We start from the raw sequence: 18,153 nt of genomic DNA, 5'->3' as shown, positions 1-18,153 counted from the left end.
GTATCAATGTATAGAAATAACTTAAGATTACGTGATCAGGAGATCCAAATGTCAGAATGGCCGAGTTGTAGTAGGCTACATATAAATCCCCTGGTCTAAGTATGTATATAATACTTATTTACTTACTTCAATAATAACGCTAATCCAATACATATATAAAAGAACCCTATTGTATAAGCGATAACCTGTATTATGTAGCGATTAAGTTATATCGATATCAATGTTGTGATATCGATGACCTTAAAAGAAGACAACGCTGATACGTTCTTCCTATCTGAAAAGCTTACAGCGACCAGACGTGCATTTGAGAAAAACATAAAAATATTAATCCATCCATTGTGAATTGATATTAAAGCTGAGAAAATAATAAACGATTATAACTCTTACAATATGTAATTCCCTTTTTACACTGAGATATAACTTGATGTAAAGCTTCCTGACCACTAAATATTTGGCTAAATATAAAGTTGTAGTCTATTTATGAACCTGAAATATTTAAGGACTTACGAGATACTAGCTTAGTTTGTGTACGATCCAAAATCTATATAAATATCAAAAGCAAAAAGTTCCACCCTTCTTCAAATGGTTAACATTGCCCAAGTTATTCTCTTCAAACTAAAGTTATTTTTCACCTATTTTGTAGAGTATCATCATGTCGTTGATTTCATTATTTTTTTAGAGACCCATTACTGTCAACAATTTGTTAAAAACAACCTCAACTCTCAACTAATATTAGGCTTTGTGGCAAAAGCAAATGATGGCCTTTGGAAGGCAAATTACACGCTCCAAATAACCAGCAGTCAAATGACCTTTTGCTGGAGCCACATCAAATGGGAGAAATCAAATGGCATCAGCTGCGGGCAATTGCAGCATTCAGATTTAATGGACTTGCATTGTCCATTGTCCGCCGCCTGAATGATGATGGTCAATGAATTGATGCTAAGAGTGTATTAAATCGCTTAAGAGAATGAAGAGGAGGACTCACCCTTGATAAAATCCACTGCCATCTCCAGACCATATGTATCCTTGTCACAATCATCCAACAAATGAGCGCCCAGTGTGACATTTGGCAGTATTTGTTGCTTGTTTACTTGATCCAAAGTGTAGAGCATGGCCTCCAAAGCTTGGATGCCACCTTGTGGCATAATGGGACCACAGGTGATGCTATCTTCGCGCGAATGCACCATCATCAGTCCGCCCAGTATGACATCGCCTTCCAAAACAGCGGCATGCTTCACCGGCCAACTGGATGAACTGGCTGTCGAGGTGGTGGCCAATGTTGGAGAGGTGGATCCCCATGCATTGGCTACAAATTGTGCCATGTTGCTGGCTTTTAGCAATTTTGGTGTTGGCAATACTTTGCCCCCTGCAATAGATGTTGCTGCCGTTGCCGTTGACGTTGCCATTGCCATTGCCTTTGCTGTTGCTGATGTAGTTACTGTTTCTACTGTTATTCTTGTTGTTGTTGTTGCCGGAGTCATTGTAGTTGCTTTTGGCTCTGTCTCTGCTTGTTGTTTGCCTTTATTGCTAACTGTTTCTGTCATTGGCCACGCCTCTTCAGTGGCCTTCAACGTTTTCGCATTGAATTTGATTTCAGTTTTGCTTACATTTTTATTAGCCAAATGTGCTGCTGGCACTGTCAGTGGCTTTTGTGTTGCTTCCACAATTGCTGTCTCACTTAATGTTGCCGGCGTTGTTGCTGTTGTTGTTGTTGTTGTTGTTGTTGTTGTTGCTGTGGTTGTCGCAGTGCGCTTTGGTTTTATTGATATTCTTGGTGAAATTGCAATTGTTCTTTCCGTTGTCGTTGACCTTGCTCTTGTGTCTGTTGTTATTCCCGTGTTTTGTTTTACTAATGCTGCTGTTGTTGTTGCTTCTCTTTGCCAAGGTGTTGTCGTGGTGTTTGCAATATTTCCAATAGTTGATGTTGCCATTTCAATAGATACTGCTGTGGTTGTTGTTGTTGTTTCGGATGTGGTTGTGGTTTTTACAGGTGTTGTCACCTGTCTCTCATCATTTTTTATCGTTTCCGCAGTCTCCAAGGTTGAATTTAAATTACCGTTTAATACATCAGCTGACAAAATTGAACTTTGTCTAGATGTTGGGATGATGTTGCTGTTGTTGTTGTTGTTGTTGCTTGTGGGAATGGAGCTGATTTTTGCAACATGTTCAGCATTGCTTTCACTACTATTTGATGGTAAGATTGTTGCTTGCAGTCCGCAACTCAACAATAGATACCATAATGGCAAGGCAACGGCCCCAAAGCTTCCTTGGGCTATCATATTTACTTTTCGGTTGGGGTGAACCTAAAACCGGTTGGGTGGTTGAGTGGGTGGGTGGTTTAGGTGGATGGTTGGTTGGGTTTTTGGCTGGTTGATCAGTGCAACAAATGTGACCACATTTGTTTTTCCCCTTTCTTTCCCCCCGCCCCCTTTGCAGTTGCCAGGAAAATAAATTCCAATTAATATGGACCGCAGAAAATTTGTCTGCCCAAACGCGTTTTAATTAAGTTTTTCTCTCCTCTCAAAATGGATGTGGTCTTCTAATTCGTGTTGCTGTTGTTGTTGCTGCTGCTGCTGCTGCTGCTACTCCTGTTTTTGATGATGCTTCTATTTCTGCGTCTGGCTGGCATTTTTATGCGTCTCAACTTTGTTGCATTGTGTTGGTGTTGCTGTTGGTGTTGGAGATCCTGTAAATAAAGCGTCAAGTGAAGAGACTCCATTTAAGTGGGAAAATAAATAGCCAAAAAAAAAAGCATACACAAAACATTTTAGAAGTAAAATTATAAATGCCTGTTGTTAAGCGAATTTAATGAGCGGTAAAAATGTGCAACACCAAATGGTTAGACATTTATTCAGTTCGCACATTGTTAACGTTTGCTTTTCGCCTGTTAAGGGGAAACGTTAAAATAAATGGGAAAATTCAACATTTTCTAGGCATGTCTTACAAGAGTTTGCTTAAAGCAAGCCAAGCACGTTGTGGTTGTTGTTGTTGTTGTTGCTAGGGGTAGAAAATTTCAATGGCAACATTTTTGCTGCTTGACCTGGCCATTATTTGACCAACACGAAACCGTATATCTATTTATCTGTCTGTCTGTCTGTCTGTCAGTCAGCTATGGCTAGGCCTGTCTGACATTGTATATACCGACTCCAATATATCACACACAATGAGCCTGTCCAGATGCTGTCAATTCTACTTGCTACCAAATTGATAAGTTTAATTAAATTTACACGCCTTTGGCCTCAGCGTTTTCATTAGTTTCGTCAGCTGCATGACAATTTATGGCCACGTTTCGACAATTTGTGGTTAACAACACACCGACACACACACACAGGCACCCAGGCACACACACCTCGACACATATTACATATATCTATTTTTTCACACCTATTTTCGACCTGTGTTCCTGTGGGTTGTGGTTCATGAGGTCCGGGCTTTTGTTCGACCTTCCCCCCTTTGGGTTTTCCGTTGTTGTGCCTTTGGCTATTTTTGGGTAAACAAATATTTTTTGCCTGGCATGCCAGGTATTTGAGATAACGTCGAGCGTATTAAAGATTGTTCGCTCCGGCTTCCGTCCGCACTTCTTGCAAAAAAGATAAATAAATAAATAAAAGCTGAAAATATGCTTGCGGCTTTGGTATTTTTATATTATACATACATACGACGGGTACTTATTAAGTATACGCAATGTTGTATCTTCAATAAATTTAAAACCAAAATTGCTGTAAAACTTTAGTGAGGCTCAAGTTCATTGGACCATAACTATAAATTGGAAGACCCTCCGGCATTCCCTTTTACTTTCGCTCTCTTTCTCTCTCTCTGTCCCATTTTACTTTCTGCTCCTTCCAATAAATGCCATTATCAAAAGCTCATTAAAGGAACATTTCCAAATAAAAGGAAAAGGTTATCGAGAAGGAGGCGACAAATAAGGCAGTTAATTGGCTTTTCGCAATAAACCTTTTGTCTTGATGGCAGTTAACTAATTAGCTCTTAATATTTAATGAATCGACCGTGATTAGATTGGCATGTAACACGATTTCCGGCAACCGGCAACACTGTCTATTTTTGGCATAATATTTCCAATTTTGAAATCTATTTAGGCATTTCCGTTTAAGAAATCTGTGAGGATAGCAAATGTGTGTGTGTGTGTGTGTGTGAGTGCGTGTATTAGTAGATGAGCTATGGACCATCATCAGTTGACAAGCATCTGGCTTTTCATCCAACATTTTCTATTAGTGCCTATTTGCTTAGCAGAAAGCAAAGAGGATATCCTCATTTGACTATGACTCCCTCGGTCAGCAAAATTCCGTTTACGAGGCCATTTTCTTTTCGGCATTTTTTTCTGTGGCGACAGATTTGTTTACATTTTGCCCATTGAGCGTTCAGGAACATGAATGAACTATACTTAAACGGAATGTGAAAAGGCTAGAGTAAATTTACCGCAAGGCAAATATCCAAGATTAAATTTTACATCAGTCGGATTATTTCGGATTAGAGTCATTCGCTCTCTCTCTCTCTCTCTCTCTCTCTCTCTTTGACTCTCATTTGTCTTCCAATGGAAATCTATTTATCCATTGAAAAATTTAACAAATCTCCAATGGCCTTTTACTGATTGCTATAGGGCTTTTTTTGGCAATCCATTTAGCCAATCGCCATGGTCGTATGCAAAAATAAGACTTTAGGAAAAATGGTTAGAGCAAAGGTCCTTATTTTATTTTACTTTTTGGACTTGTAAAATTAAAAACAATTGTATGCGATACTCTATCAGTCAGTTATCATTTATTGAAGTTAAATTTTAGTAACAAACGATATTGCTATGATTATGTTATGGGAAATGAAAATCAAATAACTTTATGTGAGAAAATAGATTGAAAATTTAACTTTACTTGCAATTTGCAAACATTCCGCCATGCATCATAATAAAAATTTCTCTAGCAATATTGCACTTTTTCTACGAGTTTTACGCTCTTTGAACAACACAAATTTCATTTCCGGTGAGGATATCTGCTAGTTTTATAATGATATAAAATGATTTTAGCTACGCTCATGCTTTTGAGTGTGGAAAAAATATTCAGAGCATACCTTTTCGGGTCGCTCGTCCTGGCAAAGGCATAAAGCAAAGCTTTTAATGTTATAAACCCTAATGCCAGACACATACCCTCCCACACGCACGCACGCACACACACACACATACACACACCCTCAGGTAATGTGCGTGTAACAGTTTTGGTCATGATTTTTTATGCGCAAATTATGCACAAAGTTCAGTTGAGGGAACGAAAGAAACAAAAAGGGCTGAAACCCCTGGAAAAGGCTGCAGCAAAATGCAAAATTAATGTGCCATGGCCACTTCCCTCCCCACATCCCAACACCCCGCCAACCGCCAAAGCCATTCCCAGTTTAGCATCCCGCATAAAACAAAGAGCAGAGACAGAACGAACGGTGAAGCTCATTATTGAAATATGTATTATGTATAAGCCAGATCCACTTTCCATTCATTCTCTAATCCCGTTCCGTGTCCTCTCCGGCGCTCCAGCTCTCCAGTCATTCATTTAGTCATATATGACGTATACGCCGCGTAATGCCCAAAACGTGACAGACGTAGTCTGTTGTCCATCTAATTCCACGATTACCCTTGGCATAATGAATATGCAATAAGCATAGAACAGAAAATTATTCAGCCTCTTTATTTATGGTGTGATATTCGCCATGAAATATATATCCATTGACCGCTAATTTATCCCACAGAAATGGAAAAATAAGAAGCAAGTAAGCCCTCTTCGTTGCTTATAAATCAAAAAGGAGAATTCATTTCAACATCATGGCAAAACTCTTTATAACTTTAAACTTCTTTAACAAAAAAAAAAATCCGATTTACGCAACTTTGCCTCAGAAAAAAAAAACTTTTCGCAATATTTTTGGACCCAGTAAATTTGTTGGTACTTTTTTTCGCTTTGCGTCGTTTAATTTTATTTATTATCATTTTTATTGTTTTGCCAATTAAAAAGTTTTAACATTTATTATGCGCGTGTCTCTCCCCTCTCCTCGTCGCCGCCGCCCTCTTTAATATTATTATGATACATTTTTTTTTTTTTTTTTTTTGGTGTTCTTGCTTTGTGCTTCATCTTGTTGGCCAGAATTAATAACCCAGAGGCTTGGACTAAGTTAAGTTTCTGTCTTGCTGAAGTTTTCGCATACCCTACAAACCGCAAAGTTAATGTAATTGGTATTATTTCAGAGACCGCTTATTACTAAATGAAGTCCAAGAATTGAAAATTATCCGTAATTTTAAAAATGCGAAACTTGTGTTTGTGAATAATTAAACAAAAAGAATCAATTTAAAAGCAAAAGCCTCTTTCTTTATAATTCTTAATGAATGAATTTTTAAACAAATGAATGAATGTAATTTGTTGAAATTGATATTGAGAAAAATGGTTGGTTTTAAATGTTGCAAATTACAAGTCTTTAAAAAGGAATGCTTTATGTAGTTGCACTTTGTAGTTGCCTCTAGCATGGAAAAAGGAAAATGTTTTCTGTTTTACTCGAAGGCAAGAAAAATGAATATATGAATTCGTTATAATTTGCATACAACAAAGAAAGGCCTAAAAATCTTTAAATGTTAAAGTCTTTGGCCAACATATTTGGTAATCACTTTAAATAGAATCTGATGGCAAAACTTTTTCCAAAGATTGTTGCCAGTCAATTAAACTCACAAAAACAACTATTTTACCCCAAAAAAATAAATATTTTAGAGCTGTAATAAAAAGTTTAAACTGTAAAAAAGTCATAGTTATCAAGATTTTTGGCCATTTGCCTAGTCGGATATGCTGGACGGTTGCTTATTGGCTAATATTAATTTAACTTTTTACCAGTGTAAGCCAAACGAAAAATTGTAAAAATTTGAATGCGAATTTAAGCAAAATTTTAGCGCACTTTGGTGACAAAAAGAAGCACACAGTAACATTTGGAAAAAAAAAAAGAAAACTTTTTTGGTACAAAAACTTTTAATTAGCCAGCGCCCAACCGGAGGGGACGGAAATCAGCCAAGAGACAACAGCTAGCGGCCAAACCACCACCTGATGCTCATCATCCTGCGGATGTTGGTGAAAAGTTAAAGTCACTTTTTATTTTGAATCCAAAGGAATAATATTAATGTTGGCACTTTAAAGTTTTTGGCAAAGCACTATGAGTATTTGGGCCAAAAAAAGCACAGCGCTTATAAATTCAATTCCTCTTGTGCTCTTCAGTCTGAAAAGTCTTTATTGGCCCCTTGCCCATTTTGTGGCCTGTAGTGTGGGAAGTATTTTTGATTTCCATGTGACTCAAGGCCGTATAATATTTGCCAGCTTTTCTCTGAATTGTCAACTCGGTGGAATGGACTTTTGGCATGGCATGCAATGGATTCATAGCATGGATCAAATAGACAAGCGGCGCCCGCAATAAAGTGCCCATAGGCAAATGCCTTGTACAGAATGCCTTTGCGCGACGATTCTGTAGTAAACAAATTAATCCAATTTTGCAGCGACCGACAGCCTCCTCCTGGGCTCCGCAACACTCACCCCGCATACACTATCCTTGTCACCATCGGACCCGTGTACGCCCCCGATTTGCCTGTCTCTTTTGCCTGTCGTTTGAGGCATAAATTAAGTAATTAAGTCGATTGGGGCTCTAGTTTGGTTAATTGATGCTGTGCCAAAGCGTTTATTTAGTGCTTAAGTGTGCGTAAACAATTTTTTCTCTTGATTCTTTTTTTTTTTCTTTTTGAATATAATTAATTTCTTCTATTCTTTTCCCCCTACATTTGGCTTCACTAGTTTTTTGTTTTCAAAATTTCGTGTTTTTATTTTGTCCGTATGCTGACTGTACCACATGGCGCATGATTGATTTGATTCAGGAACATCAAACGTGAGGCATCAAACTTGGAGCATGAGAATTTCTCAAAGTATTAAGATTTCATAAGTGGATTACAAGATGTATGCCAAACAAGATGCGAAAAGCAACGAAAAAATTAATCAAAATTAATCGCATTACACAAACAGATAGGAACAACAACCAAAACAATAACAACAACCAGAAGATGAAGACGATGATGATGAAGAAGGCGAACAAGAACAACAACAACAACAGTAGCAACAAAAGTAATTTACAATTTCTCAACTTGACATACATGGCGTATGATTGCTTTATGCCCAAGCACGAACTGAAATGAGGAATTCCAAAGCACTTTTAAGTGCAAAATGTAATGGTAGACAAGAGGTTGGGGTCGATGAGTTGTTGGGTAGACAGAATTCACAGCTTCAAGTGTGCCAGTAAAAGACAGAGAAAGAGAGAGAGAGAGAGAGAGAGAGAGAGAGAGAGTAAAATAAGTATGAGAGAGTGAACTCATTACGGAAATTACTTAACACTGCCAAAAATGAAGGAAACACTTTCTGGTAAGAGGCCACCAACCAACAAAATGGTAGTCCAAACGATATGCTTATTGAAGTGCATGAAGCCTGCCGTGCCCACAAACAACTCATTCCCCAAAAACACACACACACCAACACACTTCCATTCATGACTGTGGTAAATAAACATACAAGGCAAACAGTTGGATAAAACGTTGAGCCACCAATTAGGGCAAAAAGTGGAAAGAAAAGAGACTACAATGGCCAAATGTCAAAGATCTCTCTTTCAAAATCTCATGCATATGTATGAGGCCCCAAACAAAAGAGAAGATAACGAATGTTAAACGCTGTGGAGAAATAACAAAAATAATTCGAAATACAGTGAAAATATTCAAATTGGAGTAAGAAATACATGTGGTCGAAGAGAACTATCAACAAATCAGCAATAAAATAAAATCAACTTTTTTGCAACATTTACCAATTTACTTTAATAACTTTCACAGACAAGTCGAGCAAACTCTCTTCTAGTTTTATCTTACTTTGGTATTACTTTAGCTACATACATTTTTCTGTATAATTTTATTAAAAAGCTATAACAACTTATTGAAGTCAGCTTAAACAAATTTGCTATGTTCCTGATTCAAAGGAAACAGAACGTTGCCAACTTTAAGTACTCTTAAAACATTTAATTTTAATAAAACGATTCAACAACACGATCCGAAAATGAGTTAATAAGATAAATATATATGCTAGATCCCACCAAACACAGACTTCTTCAATGAGGTCACTTCGTTGAAGTCATGACAGCCATTCATCATTTGATCCCACTGTACAAATTAAAGACAGGTCCGAGTATGGTACACGTATGAAATTTTTGAGCATATGCTTTGAAGGTTTACATTCAACAATCAAGTGGAGGCAGAGAATGCGAAATTCGCTTACAGGATTCTCGACCTCCCTCTGAGGTATCCCGCCGCTGACTGTTCTTTCTTCTTACGGTCTCTCGCCCGCTTCCCGCCGGCACCCTTTGTTTTTTAATTTTCTTCATCTGTCTGCCTGTTTGGGTCGTTGTTGTCTTGATGTGTCTGCCGTTTCCTTACTGTGTTTGTTTCCTAGTTCCTACTGTCGGCATGGTTTTTGCTGGGTTTATTGATTTTGGCCTCCTCCAACGAAAAAATCCCCCTTGTCAACTCTGTGTGTCCCATCCACTATGATTTGGTGTCGTGGTATGTATGTAGATTGCCACTGATAACATTGAAATGATATACACACCACATTAAATGGATTATTTAATGTTGTCACTCATACGTATGCCTGGCAAATGATGTGTACAGCTGATAGCCAGGATTTCACAGCTGCACGGTTGCTCTACGTGGCTCGAGTCTTTGCCCAACATTTGGTACGTATGCGTATTAAAGTCTACGCATTTGTCGATTACACCAGCGGGAGTCGTTTTTATTTGTCTTCTGTGTGCGAAACGCGAACGGCAACAAGAATGAGTTTGTCGTCGCCATTTGTTTGCTCTGAAAGAGACGGAGCCAGGCCAGAGCAGGGCTGAGATGAGCTGCGAAGGGCTGGAGGATGGTGGTTGGGTGGAGCGCAAAGAATTCTGGTGGTTGGCCCAAGGGTGGTTAAAGTTGATTGTGCTTGAAATTGGGCGGTTTGGGTTACGGCATTACTACTTATATGTGCGTGCCAGTGGCCCATAATTGGTGATATGCTTTACTCATAGGACCTAGAGGCACATCGCCTTGCCTGGGAGTTGAGTTACCATAAATTCCATACAAACTTTGAGGTGAAAATAAGTTGTTTGAATCAGATGTTCAGATGTTTAGATGTTGTTGCCACCTGTGGCATGATCTACTTACAGGATATTTACACAATGGACTAACAACTTAAGCTCCTTTCGATTGATTGAAATTTAAACATAAATTGAAGTCAGTGAGATTCATCTGTCGAATTAGTTTGCCTTCAATAATTGACTTACAGGCCCGAGAAACAAAGTCAAATCTTGAATCTCGATTACACATGGCAAGTTTATTGGCTTTTCGGTTTGAGTTTATGAGTCAATTCATAGGCTGCTGGGTAAGATAATTAAAGCAGCTTGAACTCTGACCCCCAAATATAATTAACCGCATTATTCAAGTTCATCGAGATTGTGTTTCTTTGTGTGCATGTGAGCGTGTGTTTAAACGTATGTGTGTCTATGTGTATTTACTTGGTATTACCAATGCCCATTTATCAAGCACGAAGCCTCTCCAATAAATTTGTACTACACAAACAGAAAAGCACACACACTCACACACACACACACATACGCATACAAACACCCAAACATGAGAAAACAACAAGAAGAAAGAAAGTTAACACAAATGGCAAACAATGCGAATGAGTTTAAGCCACTTGAGTGGCGGTATGCAAGGAGTGAGTTGGTCTTGGGTGGCCCTCCTTTTGGGGTGGCACATGAAAGAGTCTTAGAACAACTTGATCTATGCCATTCTATATACTTCAGTCGCGCATTTAAATAATGCCAAATAATGGCAAATGCGTGAGCCAAGTTGACTAACCATTCTTACCCATGACCATGCCAATATTTTTTCAGCTTTCCGGAACGAGCGAGCCCGTTTCTTGTCTGTGAGGAAATGTGCGGAGGATGTGGGAGTTTATGTATGTGCTCATAAATCAAAAGACATGTGTTCATAAATAAATAAAGAACCATTTAATGTAAATTTAAGACACATGCTGAAACCGAACTGAAAATATGATGAAAATTTGCGCAAAACAACAGAAATTGTGATGGACAGGAAATACGTAGTTAAACATCTAAGCTTTAACAAATTCTTATATATTTCGTGGCCCCTTTAATAAGTAAACCAACTGAAAGACTTAAGAGACTTGGTCTTTAGTTGTATCAGAAAGCAGGTCAAAATATGTAACTTTGCCCAACAACATAACAAATTTTTTATGGTAAATCGTTTAAATTAAAATAACTTATACTTTGTTCCTTTTGAAAATAAAAACCTACAAACTTTATCTACTTCAATTTGTTTACAACATCCATATACACTTTAACATATGAAATTTAGTAGGTATTAATTGTTTTTAACTTTCGTTTAGCCTTTAATACTTCAGTTTTAAATTAGGTTAAGCTTCAAGTAACTTTCGGCTTTTAAAGTGACAATCCTTTTTAGCAGATAAAACAGTAAAAAAAATTTCATATATTTTTTTCCTATTTGTTTATTTGGTTTGTGTTTAAGTCTTGTCATAAAAAACCTTTTTTTTAAAGAGATAGAAATGACCATTTGCACCTATAAAGTTACAAAAAATAACTCGTGACTGATAATAATTATAATCCTGAGCTCTTTTAAATAAGTTTTAAAACAACAAAATAAAATACAACAAAATATATGTTTAATTTGTGTTGACATATATATTTCATTAAACATAAGACTCTTTTAAGTCTGATGGATGAGACAATAAATCTATTTTAATTACATTTAGTTAGAAAGTAATATAAACGTATTCACATAAATATAATATATAATATAAATTTATAAATAAGGATAGACAAACGGATTTCGTATACTTGTTTTGTCAAAAAATGAATATACTCTACTTTTGGTCAGGATATTAAAAGAAAAAAAAATTGTTGTCCTGTTTCGTAGTTTTTTTTTTTTTTTATTAATCTGCTCGGTGGTCCCAGATGTGTTGTTTTTAAAAGGCATTGGCAAAACAACAGCGAATAAATTACTTAAAATCCAATTGGTTTAATACAAAAAGTCAACTTAAAATATTTAATCAGAATTGAATGAAATCATGGGGAATATTTCTATCATTATACTATGGGAAAAATATAAAATTTTGGCACCAATTAGAATTCGGGAGCATTTGAAACAGGATCCATAATTTTATCCGCACTGCTATAAACTTTAACATTCCGATATGTTTGCATACTTTTAGACTAACGTTTTAGTTGATAAGAAGATTCTTTTGAAATTTTACTTTAACAACTATATATACGTATAGATTGGATTAAACAGATCCACAAATTAGATTGATTTGTAGTTGGCCCAACTCTAAACCTTTCTACATCAAATGTATAATATTTTCTTCGTATTATCTTGTCTTATCTCATTCTAACTTTCATCTAATTGTTTCTCCTTATATGGTAATTCTCAATCAACCATCACATTATATAGCCATCACATACTGATATGTGTGTTTTCAACTATATCTTATGTGTTGACATTTAATATATAACAAATAGTTTTGCGATAATGTAAGATCGCAGTATGGGCAGTAGTAGAAGTGACTTTAAGTAAGCATCGGTCGATACCGATTCCATCGATATGGAATATCGACAAAAAACGACGATGCATGAGGAAGAGAGAGTGTAGCAGTGAGTCTGTGGAGTAGAGTCAGTCTGTGAAGTCGGAAAAGTGAAGTCTAAAGTGTCTAGAGAGTGAGTCGGTGGAGTGACCTTATTGTTAATAAACTAATCAGACTAAAATAGAACAATAAAGCTATTAAAATGCAACCAGTGTGTAAATTAAATATACACAACTTTAGGACTCGTCCGGAAGTAAGGTTGAAGATTCACAATAATCATATGGATTTTTACTAAAGTTGCACTTATTTTTGCCACTGTGCATTGGGAGATTAAATTGTTCACATTATTACAACAAATGTAGATTTAAATGTTGTTTGTTCCTTTTCTTGCTTTAATAATCATTGCAAACATTTTAATTAAAATTAGAGAACTTGACTCAAGTGAATTATAATTCAGATTATACTTAAAATAAATCATCCTTTGGTTGAGAGCATTCCAAAGGACCAAAGTCATTCAATTATTATTTAATAGGCAAATATATGCACATAATTGATTTAACAAATTGAAAAGGGAGGAAAACACTAGCAATCGTTTGGCAATGGCTAAAGTGACCTAATGAGAGCAATTGTTTGTACAATATAGTTTTCCCCCAGCAAAGCAAAATCGAGGCAACAGGAAGAGGAATATGTAAATATTATTTAATAGTCAAAAAAACTGCTTGGCATATGATTTTTGGCATGAGCGAGTTAACTTTTTTATGAGATCAAATAAACTAAATGATACATTTTTCTTATTTCTTCCTTTTACGGGTCATCCGATTTTTATAGATTTCTCTCATTTTTAGCGTAAGTGACTAAAACTATTTGGGTTTAGGGAAATGTTCCCAGTGAATACAAAATATTTATTAACTGATTTATTCATTTCATTTCAAGCCATTTGTCCGTTACTGATTCACAACTGGACAGAACTAAACATCTTTATTGTAAAGAAACAAGCCGATCAGTATACACTTTGTTAAGTTGGCGCCGACAAACCATTTTGCCATAACAATAAAAAGATAATAAATAAATAAATATAATAATGAATACTTAATAATAACTACTAGAAATAAAAGACCCTATGCAGCCTCAACTGGTAATAGATTGGATAAAAATTCCAAGGATTTAAAGTTTAGTTTGTATCCTATTTAGTAAGCTCATGAATTAGTATTTCAAAAGTTGCAGATTTAAAATATTAATTTGCAAATATTTAAAATTTGCTGCTGACATTGCAAGAGCCATCAAATTAACTCTGATACTTTTCAAAGCTTGATCCTCTAAGGACTTAACTTTTTGGCATTGCTTTAATAACTGTAAAAGCCAGGCTGAATTGAAAATGGAAATGTAATTGCCTTTAATGTACCGCACACACGCATTTCAGAAAAAGAGAGATGGAGAGAGAGAGAGAGATAGCAAGAGAAAGAGACACACATATATAGCGCATCAAATTTTCTTTAACCACAATTCTCCAAGCACTTTGGCAAATGCAGGCACCAAAATGGAGCTCATTATGGCCAGACTTTATTGTTATTATGATGCTTGGCAAGAAAGCTAAAAAGCCAGCAAAAACACAAAAAACAAAAAGCCAGAAAAAAAAAAAACATGGAAAGCAAAGACAAAAGCCGAAAATGGCCAACAATTCTATTAAATGCACATTTCAAATGCAAATTGCAACTAGCAGATGCATTCGAGGGGCCTGCAGATGCTTCCAGTCATTTGCTTTTCATTTTGGTTTAGTTCTGGCTTAAAAAGTTTTCAGTAAATTTGAACGGCAAGTGTTGACTTTTGGCCAAAACGAGTGAAAGCAGAAAGAAACTTGGTGAAAAGAGAACAAAATTGAAATCATGTTGATTTTCACTTCATTAAAGTGAGCAACTGTGGGTTGGCATTAAGACCAAGTAAAATTTAATGGCCAACTTTAAAGAGGCCATCAAAAATTGTATGAAATAATAATAAATATTAATGTAAGCGCATTTCCCTACTTTCCCTTTTCTAAGGACCTCAGGGCAAACCTCATTTGGGGCAAACTTTTTATATTCTTTTGTTTCGTTTTGCCTCCTTTTGCTTAGCTTTTTTCCGTTTTTTGTTTTTTGTTACTTATTTCTTTATTTATTTACGCCGTGGGCATAATTCACATTGAAACACTTATAGCTGTTAATCTCATAGAAAATTTAATTAAGTCCCATTTGGCCTTGGTGAATTTCAATTTATGAGAATTCCAACAGCATCAATCAAGTGTGACCAAAAGTGGTATGCGACGCCTTTTCAAGACAAAAAAAAAATGTTCACTCAAGTTATGCCAACATTTTTGTGTGGGAGTAGAAAAGAAAAAAATTAAATGGCTTAAAAATAGAATGAAAAACCATCAACTGGACGCAGTTTACGCACCCCTTCTTTATGCTCTGGCCAAAAGCTGATTAAATTTTATGATTTTTCCCAATAGCTTTTCGCACGCTTTAAGCATAGAGCAAGAGAAAAAAAATCTAAACGAGAAAATTCAACAGAAAAAAATCACATAATTACAGCGTGAAGGCGGCAAAAGCATGTTAATTAGGTAATGTTGGCAAATGAAAAGGATGCCACTAGGGAGGAGAAAGGATGAGAGGAATGAAAGTGGCGTTGGCACTAGGACTCTGGGCCCAGAACGTGCTCAACGCTTTACACTTTAAATGGCAAAAGCAGAAAATTTCCATTACGAAATAGTCAGACACACAATTATATAAAAAACCAGAGGACCGGGGCTAACTTCGACCGCGTCAAAGTTTGTATACCCTTGCAACTTTTTTGGTAACTCTATCCTTACCTATTAGCCATCAATGTGGAAGAACGTTTTATCTAAAAAGGCTTATGCTTGCGAAAGAATGGCCTACAATCATAGGAAATAGCGAAAATATTGATCATAGTCACTGTTTTCCACCGATCGTTCCTATGGGAGCTATATGATATAGTCACACGATCTTTATTAAATTTGGCACAGTCATTAACAGATATATTTAACTAACAAATGTCTAATTTGAAAGCAATCGCGTTAAAAGTAACGAAGTTATTTATAAAAATCACTGTTTGCGACCGAACGTTCCTATGGCAGCTATATGATATAGTCATCCGATCTTGATCAAATTTGGCACAGTCGTTTATAGGCGCAGTAAACTCTCTAATATTAAGTTACACGACAATAGCTCAGAAAATAACGAAGTTATTGAGAAAGTCACTGTTCGTGACTTGGCCGTTTGTATGGGAGCTATATGATATAGTCACCCGATCTTGATCAAATTTGGCATAGTTGCTTATAGGCGTAGTAAACTCTCTAATATTAAGTTTCACGACAATAGCTCAGAAAATAACGAAGTTATTGAGAAAGTCACTGTTTGTGACTTGGCCGTTTGTATGGGAGCTATATGATATAGTCACCCGATCTTGATCAAATTTGGCATAGTCGCTTATAGGCGTAGTAAACTCTCTAATATTAAGTTTCACGATAATAGCATAGAAAATAACGAAGTTATTGAGAAAAGTCACTGTTCGTGACTTTGGGGTTTGTATGGGAGCTATATGATATAGTGGTCCGATCCAGCTGAATCCGAGATATACAACGCCTGCAGTATATACAAGCCTACGTGCAAAATTTCAGCTCTGTAGCTCTTACGGTCTAGGAGGAGTTTGCGTTGATCCAGACGGACGGACGGACGGACGGACGGACATGGCTAGTTGAACTCGTCTCGTCGTGCTGATCAAGAATATATATACTTTGCATGGTCGGAGATGCTTCGTTCTATGCGTTGCACACTTCTGACCAAAATTAATATACCCTTTTTGCAAGGGTATAAAAAACAACACCTACACCCACATTACTACACACACACAAACAAAAAAGCCCATTGAATAATAGACAAATTGAAAACTGAATATTCCAAGCACATTAAGTATACGACATGGGGGTTGGACATACTAGATATAGCGTAAATTTATATGCATCTGGCATAAATTAATTATTATTTAAATCATAAAAAAGTTTTCCAAATTTTACCTTGACTTACACTCAAGAGTTTTCGTCATGCAATCCCGCCAACTTAATATCTAAAGCTAATTTAAGTGCAGGTAAAAACTTTGCAACTCATTTACACACACCCTCTTAAACACAAACTAAGCCTAAAACTTTAGCCACACATTTAGCTTAAAAGAAACAACAAAAAAGAGAAAAAAGAAACCGGCTGGAAACTAAAATTTCCCGATAGCCAGAAGTTTATGTGTCAACACAAACTTTGCACACAACGAGTTGAAAGTTATTAACAACATTTTACCTTTTCTGCTTTAATTACGACCAAAGAAAACCATCAGGCACGAACTTCCGCTCATCCTTCAGGAGCAACCACCAACAACCTTAAGCTGGCTCAATGCGAAGAAAAAAAAATCTATAGATATATATATTGGGGTGGGCAAAAGGTGCAAAAGGAAATGAAAGTTTCATTCTGCCTGACTTTCCCCTTATAACCTTTTTTTAATTTTTCCTTTTTTTCGGTTTTGTGCAGTTTACCCATGCCAAATGACCCAAAACTAATAGGTTTCCGAATGCAAGAAAAGCGAGAAATAAAACTAAAAATGCAGTTTTTGCCCACCCAATCAAGTGGAAATGACTTAAGACCCTGACCTCTCTCACGACAGTTGCCATTATATATGTATAAATGCTTTTAAACGATTTCATTTGATTAAAGAAAACAGTTTACTTTATTGCCACAAACATTTCCATCCAATTGTCACATTCTCATTATGTGGTTGGGGGAGGAGGGTTTTTTTGTACTTTAAATGGTTTTGCATAAATTTCATACGGCCATTAATTTTCCATTTGTTTTTCAATTTTGCATGGATAATTGAAATTTGCCTATCGCCTGCTGAAAACATTTCTCTAAGATTTTCACTTTGGCAGAGAGAAATTAATTTTCTTTTCGCATTTGTCACCCTGCCATAAGACCAACAGTAAGAAGCTTGACATGGCTCTATTCTTCTTCTACTTGGTGTTAACTTGGTCGTAAATCAGCTTTGTTGCATTTTAACTCGCAATCAGTGTCAACGGATTTGTTTCACAAAGCAAATGGCACAAGCAACAACAACAACGACAACAACAACAAATAGCTGAGAATGTCTTGAGAGTTGATGTCCTTCACAAGCAGATATTTCATGTTTTTTCAACTTAAATTTCACTAGAAAATTTCAAATCTCACCTTATTTTTCTTTTAAACTTTAAATTGATGTGCACTCAAATTAAATATTTTCACTTGGCAATGGTTTTATTCTCTTAATATCTAATTGAACATGCTTTTCTGATTTATTTTCTTTTTTTTTCATAAACTTTTTATAACATTTTCCATCACTCTTATCTTTAAAACTTGATATTAATTGATGA

At 36.2% G+C, this 18,153-nt stretch overlaps 1 protein-coding gene across 1 annotated transcript in view; it reads right to left on the bottom strand.

The window, feature by feature from the left end:
• Window positions 1-18,153, bottom strand: part of mtt (mangetout) — a 127,679-nt gene that overhangs the window by 67,409 nt on the left and 42,117 nt on the right. Inside the window, exon 2 of the mRNA XM_068289285.1 lies at window positions 986-2,686. Coding sequence (XP_068145386.1) covers window positions 986-2,279 — 1,294 coding nt within the window. The 5' untranslated portion in view covers window positions 2,280-2,686. The remainder of the gene's footprint in view (window positions 1-985; window positions 2,687-18,153) is intronic.

This window comes from Drosophila tropicalis, unplaced genomic scaffold, assembly GCF_018151085.1.
Source record: "Drosophila tropicalis isolate 14030-0801.00 unplaced genomic scaffold, ASM1815108v1 contig_593, whole genome shotgun sequence".
Classification (NCBI taxonomy): domain Eukaryota; kingdom Metazoa; phylum Arthropoda; class Insecta; order Diptera; family Drosophilidae; genus Drosophila; species Drosophila tropicalis.
Note: the sequence above shows the minus strand (reverse complement) of the source record. Positions and strands in the feature narration are given on the sequence as shown.